The sequence below is a fragment of the Microtus pennsylvanicus genome, chromosome 20 (genome assembly GCF_037038515.1).
Source record: "Microtus pennsylvanicus isolate mMicPen1 chromosome 20, mMicPen1.hap1, whole genome shotgun sequence".
Classification (NCBI taxonomy): domain Eukaryota; kingdom Metazoa; phylum Chordata; class Mammalia; order Rodentia; family Cricetidae; genus Microtus; species Microtus pennsylvanicus.
The window spans coordinates 28,385,275-28,399,058 of NC_134598.1; the positions used below are offsets into that span (position 1 = coordinate 28,385,275).

Sequence of the window (13,784 nt, forward strand, 5' to 3'; positions counted from 1 at the left end):
CTTTTAAAGCAAGCCAAACAATCATAGTCATAGGATAGCATTGCTGGAAAGAAACGGTCTTTAATATCATCTTTGACATATTAAACCCACGTGGCAAGGGTCCTTGCACTTTACACAGACCTAAACACTGTCTCGTAATATGCCAGTTGTAAGCAGGAAGTTTCTAATCACTGGGATTAGAAATTACAGTATTGACTGAGCCAAACTCTTTCAGAAAATAAGGCACAACTACATGATCACAAGTATAAACAATAAAATAATGAACCCCAAAACTTAAAGGAGAAAATACTCATGCAAAAGTCTGTACAAAGGCTGTGGATATGACCCCACCCAGTTCAGAAAAGCACAGAATGTCAGACTTGTGGCTGGACCATGTTACAGTAAGTTCATTACTTCTCACAGACAACAGTGGTTTTTCAATTCTATTTTATACAATTTTACATAAATTCAGAAAGTTTATACACAGTATTCACATGTGCAACAAGAACAATTTGATCATTAAAATCCAGGCAAAGGGCAATTAAGACACGGCAACATGTGGCAGATTGTAAATGACAGATCATTCATCAAGCTTATGTATAGGAACACTAAATTGATGGCACATTTAAATCAGATAAGTTACCTGTGATTTTCATAGCCAAAGTGCATTAAAAACTGCTAGAGTTAAGCAGGTCACAAATATCAAAATATACAGCTGTCATCTGCCTTCCACTGCAGGCTAGACATCTTATGCAAATGCAAGAGTAAAAAAGTAGCCGGAAAGACCTCGAAACTATATAAAATAATCGTAAAGACTTTTAAGTGGGGTGGGAACATAAGTTTGGCAGTTGCTATCTCATGTCACCATAAGGAAACTATTAAACCAGCTAATTCCACTTTCAGAGGTAGTTGAACAAAATGTTGATTTGCACACTGCACTGAGGTTTTTGTGTTTCCTCCTTTTCTTTCTTCAGAAGGACTACGTCCTGTATCAGCAGCCTTGCCTGCTTTCTGTTAGAACAGCTCTGTACATACAGTTGACTGGACACAAACCAGTGCATCTTGATTTCCGTGCCGGGGTTTGCAGCTTGCAAGCCTGATACCAATACATTTTGCGTTGTAGCCAAGAGCTGGGACTCTGTATGTGCCAGCTCTGACCCACAGACAACAGAACGCTACTAGCAAACATCTAAAGTATGCAGCCAAAAGGAACTCGGAAGAGGACTTTTTATTTAAACGAGAAATATGTTAAATGTTTGTTTTCAATAGATACTAAATTGGCAATAGTTAAGAAAAAAATAATGTCTGGTATAGTAGCATGTGGGAGGGAAGCTATTTGGGACCTATGACATGAGATTACTTAGGGCAAAACAAGACTACCTAAAAACACATGGTTTTATTTGCTGCCACCTGCCCCGTTTTTTGTGAAGTGGGGGGAAACAAAGGGAAGGCTTCAGTGGCTTCAACTAAAGGATGAATTTTAACACAGAATTTTCATGAAGCAGTGCTGTTGAATGTCTGCATTTTAAAAACATACTTCAAAGTACTTAAGCAAAAAAAAACCCAAAAGCATGGGACTACTTGAAAGGATTTACAGTGATATAAAATGCACAAATAGCTCAGTTTATATTATCCAACTATTTTTAATGAGGAGCCTTGCATCACTGTATTATATAAGCTCAAGGATGTATATTTATCCAAGTCCTGGGACTTGGTCTCCTTATCAATTACTGACGGCAGGGTTTAACTTTGCTTAATAAAGATACATGTTAGTCTCTTCTTGTTTGTATATGTTGTAAGTAAGTATGCATAACCCTGACAGCAAGTGTGTATTGTAAATTCTTTCTTGTAGATGAAATATTAGCTCTTTCTCTGCTATTGTTATGAAATGACTGTACTGACTGAATGTGGAACTTCATATTTCTTCAGAAGTTAAAAACCATATGTGGTAGGTTCAGTCTTTGGATGCTCCCCATCTCCAGGTTACAGGACGGTGAAGCTCAAACTCAGTCCAACAGTGACAGATGACCCTGACAGGGTCTAACAACCTCGTTTCTATTTTAATCATTATTTAGGATTTCGGGGCTATATCCACTCTCTTGTTTAGCTGTAATGTAATTCCATTAGCACTGGTTATACAAAGTTAAAAGATTTCCCAGTTAACACGGAGCCCTCATCAGAAACATGAAGTCCACCTTGCACCTCTTCAAGTAGTCTTTCTTTCCTATTGGTCAGAGAAAGTGTAAAGAGTTCTAATCTGTTCTCAACACTTTATAGGGTCTTCACAGACAGGACAACAGCAGTATCGGCCCCATCTTTAAAAGACTAAACTGCATACACAGTCACAGTGAAGCTGAGCTACACTAACCAAGGCCGAGCCAGGTAAGGGGCAGAAGATTCATTTAGAAAGCAACTTCATGAAGAGGCTAGAAGAACAAAGTAAGGCTGTAGTGTGAGCTAATTCCAGAAGACTTTCCGCCAGCAGAAACAAGACCAGGCCACCACACAGTGCTATTATTACCCTCCAGCTCAGGGCGGAGAGTTTTATACAATATTTTATGGGACAGTGTGTGGGTGTCTAAAATAAGATAAAGAAATAGAAAGTAATTCTAGTTTTAGAAATACAACCCTAGAAGTACCATAAAATAAACCATTTAATTTTACATAAGGTGTTCATCAAATCCACTTGAGAATTTAATCAATACTGCCAAAACAAAAACGATGCTTGACTTCATTTAGCACGTCATTTTAGCAGAAACTGCATTTAGGACACTCAAGTAATCAGTGTATAAAGTTAACACCATCATTGAGCCACAGACCTACCAAGGAGAAAACAAAGTCTTACACTCCTGTGAGAGTGAACACCAAGAGGACACATAATAAAGTCACTGTGTCATTGTGCAACAGAAATCACAACAAATGATACCAACCATCCATACACTTTGTACATATACTTTGAGAGGAAGAAACTAAGGAATTGTGTTCATCATTTGTGAATAATTAAATTATATTTAAAAAAATACTTTTCTATTTTCCATCCAAAGATTATTTACATTTCATTGGCTAATTCTGACCTTGGCATGAAAGCTGTCTGGGGGATTAAATGGACAAAAGTAATCAAAACCAAAGTCTCACAAAAATAGAGTTTTACTTGATACTGGTAACATTCCAAAATATACGCATTCCCATTTGGCCTGCTGTGCACCCAGAGTCCGAATCAACTGTCCTGCAAGCCCAGCGTCAGTGCGCACTCCTGCGGCCGGGACGCCTGTCAGCCTTGCAGGTCAATGAAACATGCATCACACACGCGGACAGGCTTCTTCGAAGAAGGGGTTAAGGCATTTTTGGCTGAGCACTCGGCGCAGAAGATATTTCCACACTGTCGGCAGTGATGCTGTTAAGACAAAAACCATTTCAAGCACAAGTTATAGCAAGAGCATTATAAAATACACGTCTCTTACAAACCACACCATCAAAGTGTGCTAACTGATTTCAGTACATGAATTTATTTCCTATGTAATTTAAAACTTAAACTGATCAAACACTGTGGTAACATTCTAGGTAGCCTTAGAATACTTAGATCCTAGAATTCCCCGAGGAACTCTAGGATACCTTCTCTAACGCACTAGAGCATCCCTATCAAATGGAACACTAGTCCTAGTCCCCCACAGTCTCGGGACTCCAGCTTCACTCGGAATTAAACACAAGAGAACTGTTTATACACATTTCATTAAGTTTCTGCTTTTGCTTTTTCTAAAAGAACTCATATGCTGGGCGGTGGTGGCGCACGCCTTTAATCCTAGCTCCCAGAAGGCAGAGGCAGGCGGATCTCTGAGTTTGAGGCCAGCCTGGTCTACATAATGAGTTCTAGGACAGTCAGGCCTATGCAGAGAAACCCTGTCTCAAACAAAAAACATCTCAAATATAACTGAAACACATGAGTGTGCTCTCTGCCCTCTCCCTCAGAAAACAGCTGTTCAGAGGATAACAGAAACGTGTGACGGAAACGAAGACTAAAGTCAAACACGTATGATAACCCGAAACTAGCAAGCACCGACTGATGTCTAGAAAATCTGTCGCTAAGAAAAGGAACTGTAAAGTTATCTAAATTATTCAATTGTTAATAAAATCTTGGGAGTCAGACAGTAGGGCATGAACCTGGTGGATCCAAAAGGCGACGGAGAAAAGCCCAGTTGACCCTCCCTTGTTTTTCCAAGATCCAAATGGGCCAGTGAAAGTCCTAAGCCCCTCCTCCTTTCTCCGTGTCCCTCTCCCCACCCGCGTCCAACAACAGAAAAACCTCTTCAGTTTACTGGGGTCAGCGGAGCAAGGACTCGATCCTCTGAACCAAGATTGAGTTAATGACAGTTTCGGGAGACAGGGAGCAGGGGTCTGCTCTGTAGGGGTCACTCACCCGTCTCACTGTGACGGAAAAGCACTTCCCACAGGCCATACAGTTTTGTACTTCGTTGTCTTCTGCCCACTTTCTGTTCAATGCTTGCGTGTGTTTGATCTGTTTTTAAAAAGTTTTGATACATAAAATACTAATATTTCGCAGCATAGTGAATTGCTTATTTCTAATTTGTTGAAACAAAAATTTAAAAGTCAGATGCTTTAACTTCCAGTTGTCAAAATAGCTAATTTCTAAATCTGAATGACAAAATCAAATTAATAGTTTTATTCCTCAGAGACGCTGACAATTACAAAGCTCTGGCAATTTCACATTCATTTACAGTAATCAATGTCTCCTCATGCTCTTTTCGTGTCCAGGCTGACTTCCACCTTGAAGTAATCTCCCTACCTCTTCCCCCTGAGTGCTGGGATTAAAGTCTGCTTGAGATCACCTCTTCAGATACTTACCAGCCGGCTTGTTCTGCATTCCTGAATGTTTCAATTCCCTTCTCTGTGACAATCCATGAATGATGTCACTGTCAGGTGGGAGACATCTGGAATGTCTTATATTTCATATAATCACCCAAAAATTCCATAGGCTATCTCTACATGGATAGTATTTATCTGAAAATATTTCTTCAACATGGGTTTTACTGTCATCGTGGCTTCTCTGTGGTATTCAGTACTGGAGACAGGCAAATTCTCCACCCCTGAGCTACATTCTCAGCTCTGAAGGCAGGAATTTTTTCCCTGAGAGAGACGGGAGGCTGGGTGCAGCGCCCAGCAGCGGCACCTTACCTGGAGGGACTGGTTCTCCCGGCCCAGCTCCTGCACGGCTGCGGTCGTGTTGTCCAGCTTCCTCTGCAGCTCCAGAACTCTGCTCTGCAGCTTTTCTATGTCACCTTCTCCTTTAATGCATCTTACGGGACAGATTGCAAAAGAGATCATCAACATTTAAGAAACCATTAAGGACCTTTCTGGAATAGAGCTAATGGACTACTTTGGTGATTTTAAATATAATACATTAATTTCAGCTATTTTCTTTTTTAAAGTCTGATTTTTTTTAATGGCTGCTTTATATATATATATACCTGAAGAGGTTATACACTTTCCTCCATTCCGTGTTTAGTGGGGAAATGTGGCATAAGACAATCTATTACTTATAATAGGGTCAAACTAATTTTTAAATTTTTGTTTTTGTTTTCAAGACAGGGTTTCTCTGTGTAGCCCTGGCTGTCCTAGAATTCACTTTGTAGACCAGTTTGGCCTTCAACTCGGAGATCCCCTTGCCTCTGCCTCCTGACAGCTGGGATTAAAAGCCTGCCCCAGCCACCACCGCCAGCAGGGGCAAACTAATTTCATCAGGCGCCAATCACCTTTCTAGCAGTGCTCTTCTCTCATCCTGATTATTCTGAACCGTCGCTTCTAAGACAGCAATTTCACCGCGCAAGTCGTCCGTCTGCTTCTCAAGCTCGCTGACTCTCCGCTGACTGGACTGCCACTCCTTCTTGACGGTGCCCAAGTTCTCGTTTAGCGTTGTGACCTGCATGGTAAGCTTGGCCTCGTTCTCCTCGTGTTTCTTCATTCCTGCTTCCTTTGCTTTTATTTCAGAATGCTTAGGGAAAGGGGGGAAGAGGGAGAGGTATAGTGAGAAATAAAATTTCTACATATTGAAATTAAAATACCAAAGATGCTAATCATACTGCTTGGAAAGGAGGCAGGAGAATGTGTTACATCACACACTAAAATCCTGATTCTGCACATGTGTGTGACTAAGTAGGTTTGCTCAGATGTCATAATGCAGCAATGACGATCAGCCAGGCTACAACTGGAGGCCCTGTAGTCAGGCAGAACAAAGCAACAGGCACGTGCTAAGAGAAAGCAGAGGCCCTGTTGACAAGGCTACAGTCTCCTGCCTCAATGCATGCTGTCTCTCATCAACCCACCAAAGGTGTAACACAAACCCTCCAGATCGACTAAAAAATTGGCAAAGTTATCTGGTGAGATGTGGAGTCGGTTCAGTCAAGGAAAGCCAGATGCTTCCTAGGAGGTAAATGCAATGCAGGGACGGAAAAGCAGACTCCAGGCATCGTAATTCCAACCCTAAGTGTCTGCTCCCAGTCTGCAACATTACTCTGAATGAGTGTGGCCAGTGTGTCCAGTTTCACTCACACATCTCCATGTCTACGGCTGTGTGCTTGCTTGCTTGTTTCTACACTAAAGATGCTTTGCTATTTATATCTAATTGGATTTTCACCTATATCTAATTGGATTTTCACCTATCTAAAATGTGACTACAGAATAAAACCTTTCCTAAAACAGCAGCTATTTGAATGAAATTGATGTCTTTTCTAATTTTAATATAAAAATCATAGTCTCTAGGTAGAAAATCTTCTGGACTGATTCAAAGCTCCACTTTAAAGCACGTATCCCACCATGAAGTTGGTTCACCTACCAGCTTCGCTTCCTTCTCGGAAAACTCCTCCTTCTGCTTCTCTTCCTCCTTCTTCACCTGCTCTCGCAGCTGCCGCTGACTTTCCTTCTCCTGCTCCAGGGCTGCCTTCAGTGAGTCCACTTTGCCTTGAAGTTCTAGCTTCTGCTGAATCAAAAGCTGTTTGGCATCCTTGAGGTTTGATACTTCCTGTTGAAAAGAGCCAGAAACAATTCATCCCTGTGCCCGAGCTCATTTTCTGTTAAGTCTACACAAGCCAAAAATCACTCGGGAAGAAGGAATTTCAATTGAGAAAATGCCACCCCCACGTGGCCTGTGGGAAACCTGGGAGGTACTTTCTTGACTGGTGTGGGCAGGCCCACCTGACTGTGGTTTCACCACTGGGCGCTATAAGAAAGCAGGCTGAGCAAGCCACTGACCAGCGTTCCTCCATGGTTCGGCTTCAGTTCCTGTCACCAGGTTCCTGCCTCAAGTTCCTGCCCTAACTTCCCTCGATGATGGAGTGTGAACCAAGAGTCATAGAATGAAACAGCGCCTTCCTCCCCAGGCTGCTTTTGGTCATGGTGTCCGTCACAGTGACAGAAAGCCCACTAAGACAACTTTTAATCACCATGTCAAATGGCAGCTAAAGTCTATGCAGCTTTTCACAACATCACATACAAGTCTTGAAGTTCAGTATTTCCAACCACTGATGCGAAGGGCAAGATTATTTACTTCCTACTCACTAGTCTTTCATGCGGCTCATACTTTTCATGCACGTGTGTAAATTACGTTATCTGAAACAGATCTCTCCACCTTTCTCTCAGTTTGCTCACTTAACGTGTTTGTCGGATCATTCAGTCAGCAAACATAGCATTACACTCTGAGTATATACTGAATAAGATCCACTCTGTGAGTTACAAAATCACACTCGCTGGAAGACGAGGAGAAGCTGAGGGGAGCCCGAGAGAGCATTGAGCTTTCCCACGAAACTGCGTCACTTCACAAAGCAAATGGTACAAAGTTTCTCCAACTGGAATCCTAGCTAAGTTTCTAAGGGATAAAATGTTAAAACCATAAGATTATTGAGGAATTTAAAGAAGAAAAATAATTTAAAAACCAGACTCTTAAATCTAAAGTCTTACAAGTTTATAAATTACTAGTAAACATAATTTTCTAAAACAGTGTTCTACTTCATCATTTCAAATCTAAACTTATTCTGTGTCTGCTTTGCTCTATTCAGTAATCAGAGAACAAAAGGAGTTTCAATATGGACATGCATATCATGCAATAAAGAAAACTCTGGCCATAGTATTTGCCAAAAACAATAAAATAATGTGTCTATCCCATAGTGAGTTCTTTCTCAATCTAATTTAATACACTTGCAGATGAATGTAAATAAAATAACATGTCTATTACATGGTGAGTCCTTTCTCAATGTCTAATTTAATACACTTACAGATGAATGTAAATAAAATAACATGTCTATTACATGGTGAGTCCTTTCTCAATGTCTAATTTAATACACTTGCAGATGAATGTAAATAAAATAACATGTCTAGTACATGGTGAGTCCTTTCTCAATGTCTAATTTAATACACTTACAGATGAATGTAAATAAAATAACATGTCTATTACATGGTGAGTCCTTTCTCAATGTCTAATTTAATACACTTGCAGATGAATGTAAATAAAATAACATGTCTATTACATGGTGAGTCCTTTCTCAATATCTAATTTAATACACTTACAGATGAATGTAAAGGAAAACACACAGCCTAGACAAGGAAAAGATACTGTGACTTACCTTCATGCTTTCTTGTTTGTGGGACTTGAGTTCTTCATTGAGTTTAGTGATTTCTTTTTCTTGTCTACATTTAATTTCCTCCATCTCTGCCAACTTAGACTTTTCACTTACTAGTTCTTTTTCCTTTACCGACTGTAGAGAAATTATAAATTTAAAGCATCTACTTTCTTAAAAATTAGTATGCTAAAATGTTTATGACCCCGGCTTGTGCCTCTCTAACAAGGTTAACTAGGGCAGAATATGCATCTTCCCCTCCCACCTACCCTGGCAATGCCACCGCTGAGGTTAAAGACTCACAGTAAACCCTGTGACGTGAACGGCGCCTCGGCAGAGTAAGGCTGTGACATACAGCGATACCACTCACCTCCACAACTGCTATTGCTATCACTGTTTTTATACACGGTTCTCTAATTTGGGTAGACTTTTCAATCTTCAGGTTTTAAATAAATAAAAATAATTTTTATAAAAATCTACTAGGGATAGAGTTAACACTAACACAAGATGTTTGAGCTAAAATTGTTGCAGTTAAGCACCAATTAAATATCGCCTGTCAGAACCTGAGACATAAATCCTGAATGCTGTCCCTGCTTCACAAATCCTCATGATTTCTATAATTAAAGGGAAAATTTCAATTTGGGGAATATAACAAAAATTCTATTGTGTGAAAAACATGTTTATAGACCCTCAAAAAGCAGTAAGAAGACTGGATAGACACCGCAAGAAGAGGCGACAAAGCACAGAAGCTCCGATACACGCTCTCAGTCTCAGACCCGCTGGGAGCCACCACGCTGGAGCCGGGGTTGACAAGCTGGTCTTCAAGACTTGTGCGAGTCCAGCTCCGAAGGAGCTTACCTTTTCCCTCTGGGCGTCCTGCAGCGCTTTACTCTGCTCCTTCAGTAGCTGCTCTTTCTTTGCTGAGTCCTGCTCCAAAGCAGCTTTGGCAGCCTGCAGTTCTTGAATTGATTTATTTTGGTTTCCAATTTGATTTCTGTTTGAAATCAAGTCTTCTTGTGCCAGAGAGAGCTTCTCTTCTACAGACTTATAAAAAGTTATATCCTCAAATTAATATAATTAGTAAATTTAAACAAGCATAATAGTTAATAAAAGTACAATAGCAAACAGTACATAATCACATGTCAGTGAGACATGAAAGAAAACAGTTTAAAAGGAAATAGTTGAATGCTATATATTACACACACACACATTTCCTAGGATCTATTATGTCCTTGATAAACACCTTGATAAACAAGATGGTTTTGTCATAGGGAATATTTCAAAACTGTCAATCTGATAACAAACTTCAGGAAATGAACTTAGTCTTATATTTAAAGCTGTTTTCTGACCAGCCAATGGCCCATCCTCTGAGTTGCCTTTCTCGGAGCTGTAACAGGATGTAGTTAATGTCATAGTCACTGACTGCTCTAAGTCCCTCATGTGGTAGTTAATATTGTCGTGTTAATAGATTCTGAGTCACTATGGAAACCAACCTTTGAGTATGTTGTGAAGGAGTTTCTAGGTTAATTCAGGCAGGGAGACCCATCTAAATGGGGGTAGTACCATTCCATGGGTGTGGGACTCCTGGACTGAATGGCCAGGACAAAAGCAAGGGGACCGGGCAGCAGTACGCATCTGTCTCGACAGACAATGAGGCTTGATCCTGAGCTCCTGGGTCCAGGACTTGCCATCATGGTGTTCTACTGTGGGTCAAAATAAACCCTCCGTTCTTGAGCTGCTTTTATGAGAACAATGAGGACAATAACCAATAAGGAGTGAGGTCCGTTTCTATCACAGTTACTAAGGCTCGTCTTTGAGAAGCAGAGGTGGAAGAAAGCCAAAGTGCCTGTTAGTTACAGTCGGGAGGAGAATGTAGGAAAAGTGAAATCCTATCCCAGCTGCTTCTGCTAAGAATTTGCAGGAGGTGAAGACTAGGTAACATATTTCACCAGACCTGACTGATGGAAGCACCCAGTTCTCACTGGAGAAACACTTCCCTTGAAAACAAGGCAGATGATGCAACTCAAGAAAGGATCTCTGCCAGCTAGGATTGCACCTAACGCATAGTTATAAAAAACTAAGTGAAGCTGAGCATAGATGTCTATAATCTCAGTACTGGGAGGTTGAGGCAAGAGGACTGCACATGAGTTTGAGTGCAGCCTAGAAAACACGGTGAAACACTGACTCAAACATAAATAACTAAACAAATGAGTAAGTAAATAATATCTAATTTTAAGATTATGCTTCTAAAAAAGGAAGGTACTTCTTACCAGTAAATCAGTTCAGAATTCTTTCAGTATAAAGCTCAATCTTTAATAACAGCCAGTAGAAGTCTAAACCCTTTCAGATTTAGTCAGGTAATACCCAGAGTCACCTTGGGATTTTTTTAAAATAATTAATCAATTATTAACTGAATACCCTGCATAACATGGTCCTTAGCATAGAAGAGCCGCATGTAAAGCAGAAACTGAACAGAGAAGCTGAGCAAATGCTCACCACCCAGATACACAGGAAAACAGTGTAAGACTGTGCAAAGTGAGGCGTGTGGCAACCGGCCTGTGCTGGAGGAGGCCGCTTATTTGTTTTTCCAGCTACCCAGACACCCAATATAATCATACAGAAACCATATTATTTAAATCACTGCTTGGCCAATTACTTAAGTGTATTGCTAGCTAGCTCTTACATCTAGTATTAACCCATTTCTATTATGTTATATTTTACCACCAGGCTCATGGCCTACAGCCGGCAAGGTTTCAGCATGTCTGTCTCTGGCAGCGGATCCATGGTTTTTCCTCCGACTCTGCCTTCCTTCTGCCAGCCTTCAGTTTAGTTTTCCCTGCCTAGCTCTGTTCTACCCTATCAGGCCAAGCCAGTTCCTTTATTGACCAATGGTATTCACAGCATACATAGAGAAGTCCCATATCAAGCTTAGATGTTGTCAAGGAAAGGTTTTTAAAAGAATAAGATTTACTGGGTTGGGGTATAGTTTAGTGTGGAGTATTTGCCTGACATACTAAGACCATGAGTCTGATCTCAGCACTGAAATAAAGAAGTGCATCTCAAAGCCTACTGTATAATCTACTACAACTATAACTGGGTAGTAGAGATTCTGGCCCAACAGGCTTGCTAAATCCTAAAAAGCAGTAGAACCCCGAAGAAACTCTGTAATAATGTCAAAATGCCCACAAAACACTCCAAGTGTCCTTAGTTTATAAGATTTCAAATGCATGGCCTCTAAAAATTTAAATTTATGAAACCCATTAATCAGTTCTTTGAAGTCAAGGTGAAAGACTGTCATGAAGTCTTTTTGGAGATGCCGAGGGCTACTGGTCTACCCTCTGTCTGAACATCTACTAAAACACTCCCACTTGCTCAGCATTGCTTCCCTTGGAACGCTCCTCCTGGTTCACATCTTTGTTCTTTTACTGCCTGTAACCTAGCCACACCCATGGCAATAGGTACATCAACTACCAACTTCAGAGTGATTGCACCAAATATAGCATCCCACTGGGAATAAATTGTGGTCCCTTGTCGTTCCTATTGTTCATTAAGTCAGCTTTCCCATATTTCTTAACCTTTACAGTGTTAATTCTTACTTTCTCTGATGTCTGATAAAGTGACATAAACGAAAGGTACTGGGATGAGAAGATTTAGGTTTAATTCTGGATAGTCCTACAATTTTCACTTTACCTGGGCACAAATTTATAAGTGAATTCCATTTCTGTTCTTTCTGGACAAATAGCACAGAGTCTAGCCAACAGAAATACCCAATGAGCAAAGGATTTCATAAATGATCCAGCAGATGGGGCTCACGATGCAGATCAGGCCAGACTTCTTCAACCTGTCACCCTGAGGTATATACACCGGCAGCAGCCACAACAGGACTCCCTCCCGTGGTTAAGTGTCACGTTATAGAATGTTCTCACCCTTCTCACACAGGAAACCAGCTCAGGGAAGCAAGGGACAGTAACGGTCAATAGCATCTCTCTTCCTGGTCTACAAACACCTGTGCTTCCTCAGGAACTTGTGCAATGGGCATCTACAAACAGCTTGCTGGGATTTGTTCTAACACACCAGTTTTCCATACCTTAAGGTCTTGCCTTGTGGCTAGAAGTTCCGACTCCTTGCCGTAGAAATCAGACTGAAGCTGTTTCAGGTTTGCCTGGCATTTGTCATAGGTGCTTTGTAACGCCGACAGCTTTTCTCTCTCTGCTGCACGCTCCTGGGCTGCCTGCGAGGACTGCTGCTGCAGCTTGTTCTCCAGCTCTGTCTAAAACATGCAGCCGTTGTTTAAAGGAGAATGCAAGCGCAAAGCCAGCCACATAGAAAACAAAATCTGTACAGTTAAAATGTCGGAAAACCAGTTAAACTGCATCCGTGTCCTAAATTAGATTTTAATAAAGAGTAGAGCACTTCAAATTTATAAAGTCAAAGAATTACAAAACCAACAACTTCCAGTTTAAAACGTAAAAGCGGTCACAGTAAGTGAGAGAGATTCCACCAGTAAAGAGTGGGAGCTGGTCTGGGGGTCAGAAACAATGCTCTGACAGAGGACACAGTGCTAGATTTCTTGGATGACATTTTAAGGCTCAACTAAGAGAAATTTCTGCATGAAAGAAGTCATTACTGTGCTGTAATGAGTATGTAGTTTCTACTCTTAAACTCGAGTAATTCTGGGAACTTCTATAAGGCATTATTAACAAGACAGAGAATGAAAATTTCACAAGTTCAAACTACTCTAAAACCAATTGTGGTGTCTTAAAAGAAAATGGCCCAATTAGGAGGTGTGTCCTCGCTGGAGAAAGTGTGTCACTATGGGGATGGGTTTTGAGATCTCCTTTGCTCAAGCTACATCCAGTGAGACAGTTCACATCTTGTTCCCTGTGGGTCAAGATGAGGGACTCTCAGCTCCTCCTCCACATCATGTCTGCCTGCATGCTGCCATGTTCCTGCCACGATGATAACTGTAAGGCGGCCTATTCAGTGCTGTCCTTTATGAGAGCTGCTGTAGCCACGGTGTTTCTTCACAGCGATACAAACTCTAAGACACCAACTTATCTTTAAGAATATCTAGGAGATATATAAAAATATGATGCAATTAAAATGTCTGCATTTCTATTAGAAAAATATGCCTGGCTTTTTAAAGTAAATACATATCTTTGATAGAATGAGGCAGCTCTG

General features: G+C 40.8%; 1 protein-coding gene across 3 annotated transcripts in view; it reads right to left on the reverse strand.

Moving 5' to 3' along the window:
- Positions 1 to 35: 35 nt before the first annotated feature.
- Positions 36 to 13,784, reverse strand: part of Eea1 (early endosome antigen 1) — a 94,715-nt gene continuing 80,966 nt past the window's right edge. For all 3 annotated transcript variants that reach the window (XM_075954636.1, XM_075954635.1, XM_075954637.1), the window contains 8 exons: positions 12,691 to 12,873; positions 9,462 to 9,647; positions 8,610 to 8,741; positions 6,827 to 7,012; positions 5,748 to 5,986; positions 5,170 to 5,290; positions 4,394 to 4,492; positions 36 to 3,373 (listed from right to left, as the gene is read on the reverse strand). In XM_075954636.1, coding sequence (XP_075810751.1) covers positions 3,251 to 3,373; positions 4,394 to 4,492; positions 5,170 to 5,290; positions 5,748 to 5,986; positions 6,827 to 7,012; positions 8,610 to 8,741; positions 9,462 to 9,647; positions 12,691 to 12,873 — 1,269 coding nt within the window. In that variant the 3' untranslated portion in view covers positions 36 to 3,250. The remainder of the gene's footprint in view (positions 3,374 to 4,393; positions 4,493 to 5,169; positions 5,291 to 5,747; positions 5,987 to 6,826; positions 7,013 to 8,609; positions 8,742 to 9,461; positions 9,648 to 12,690; positions 12,874 to 13,784) is intronic.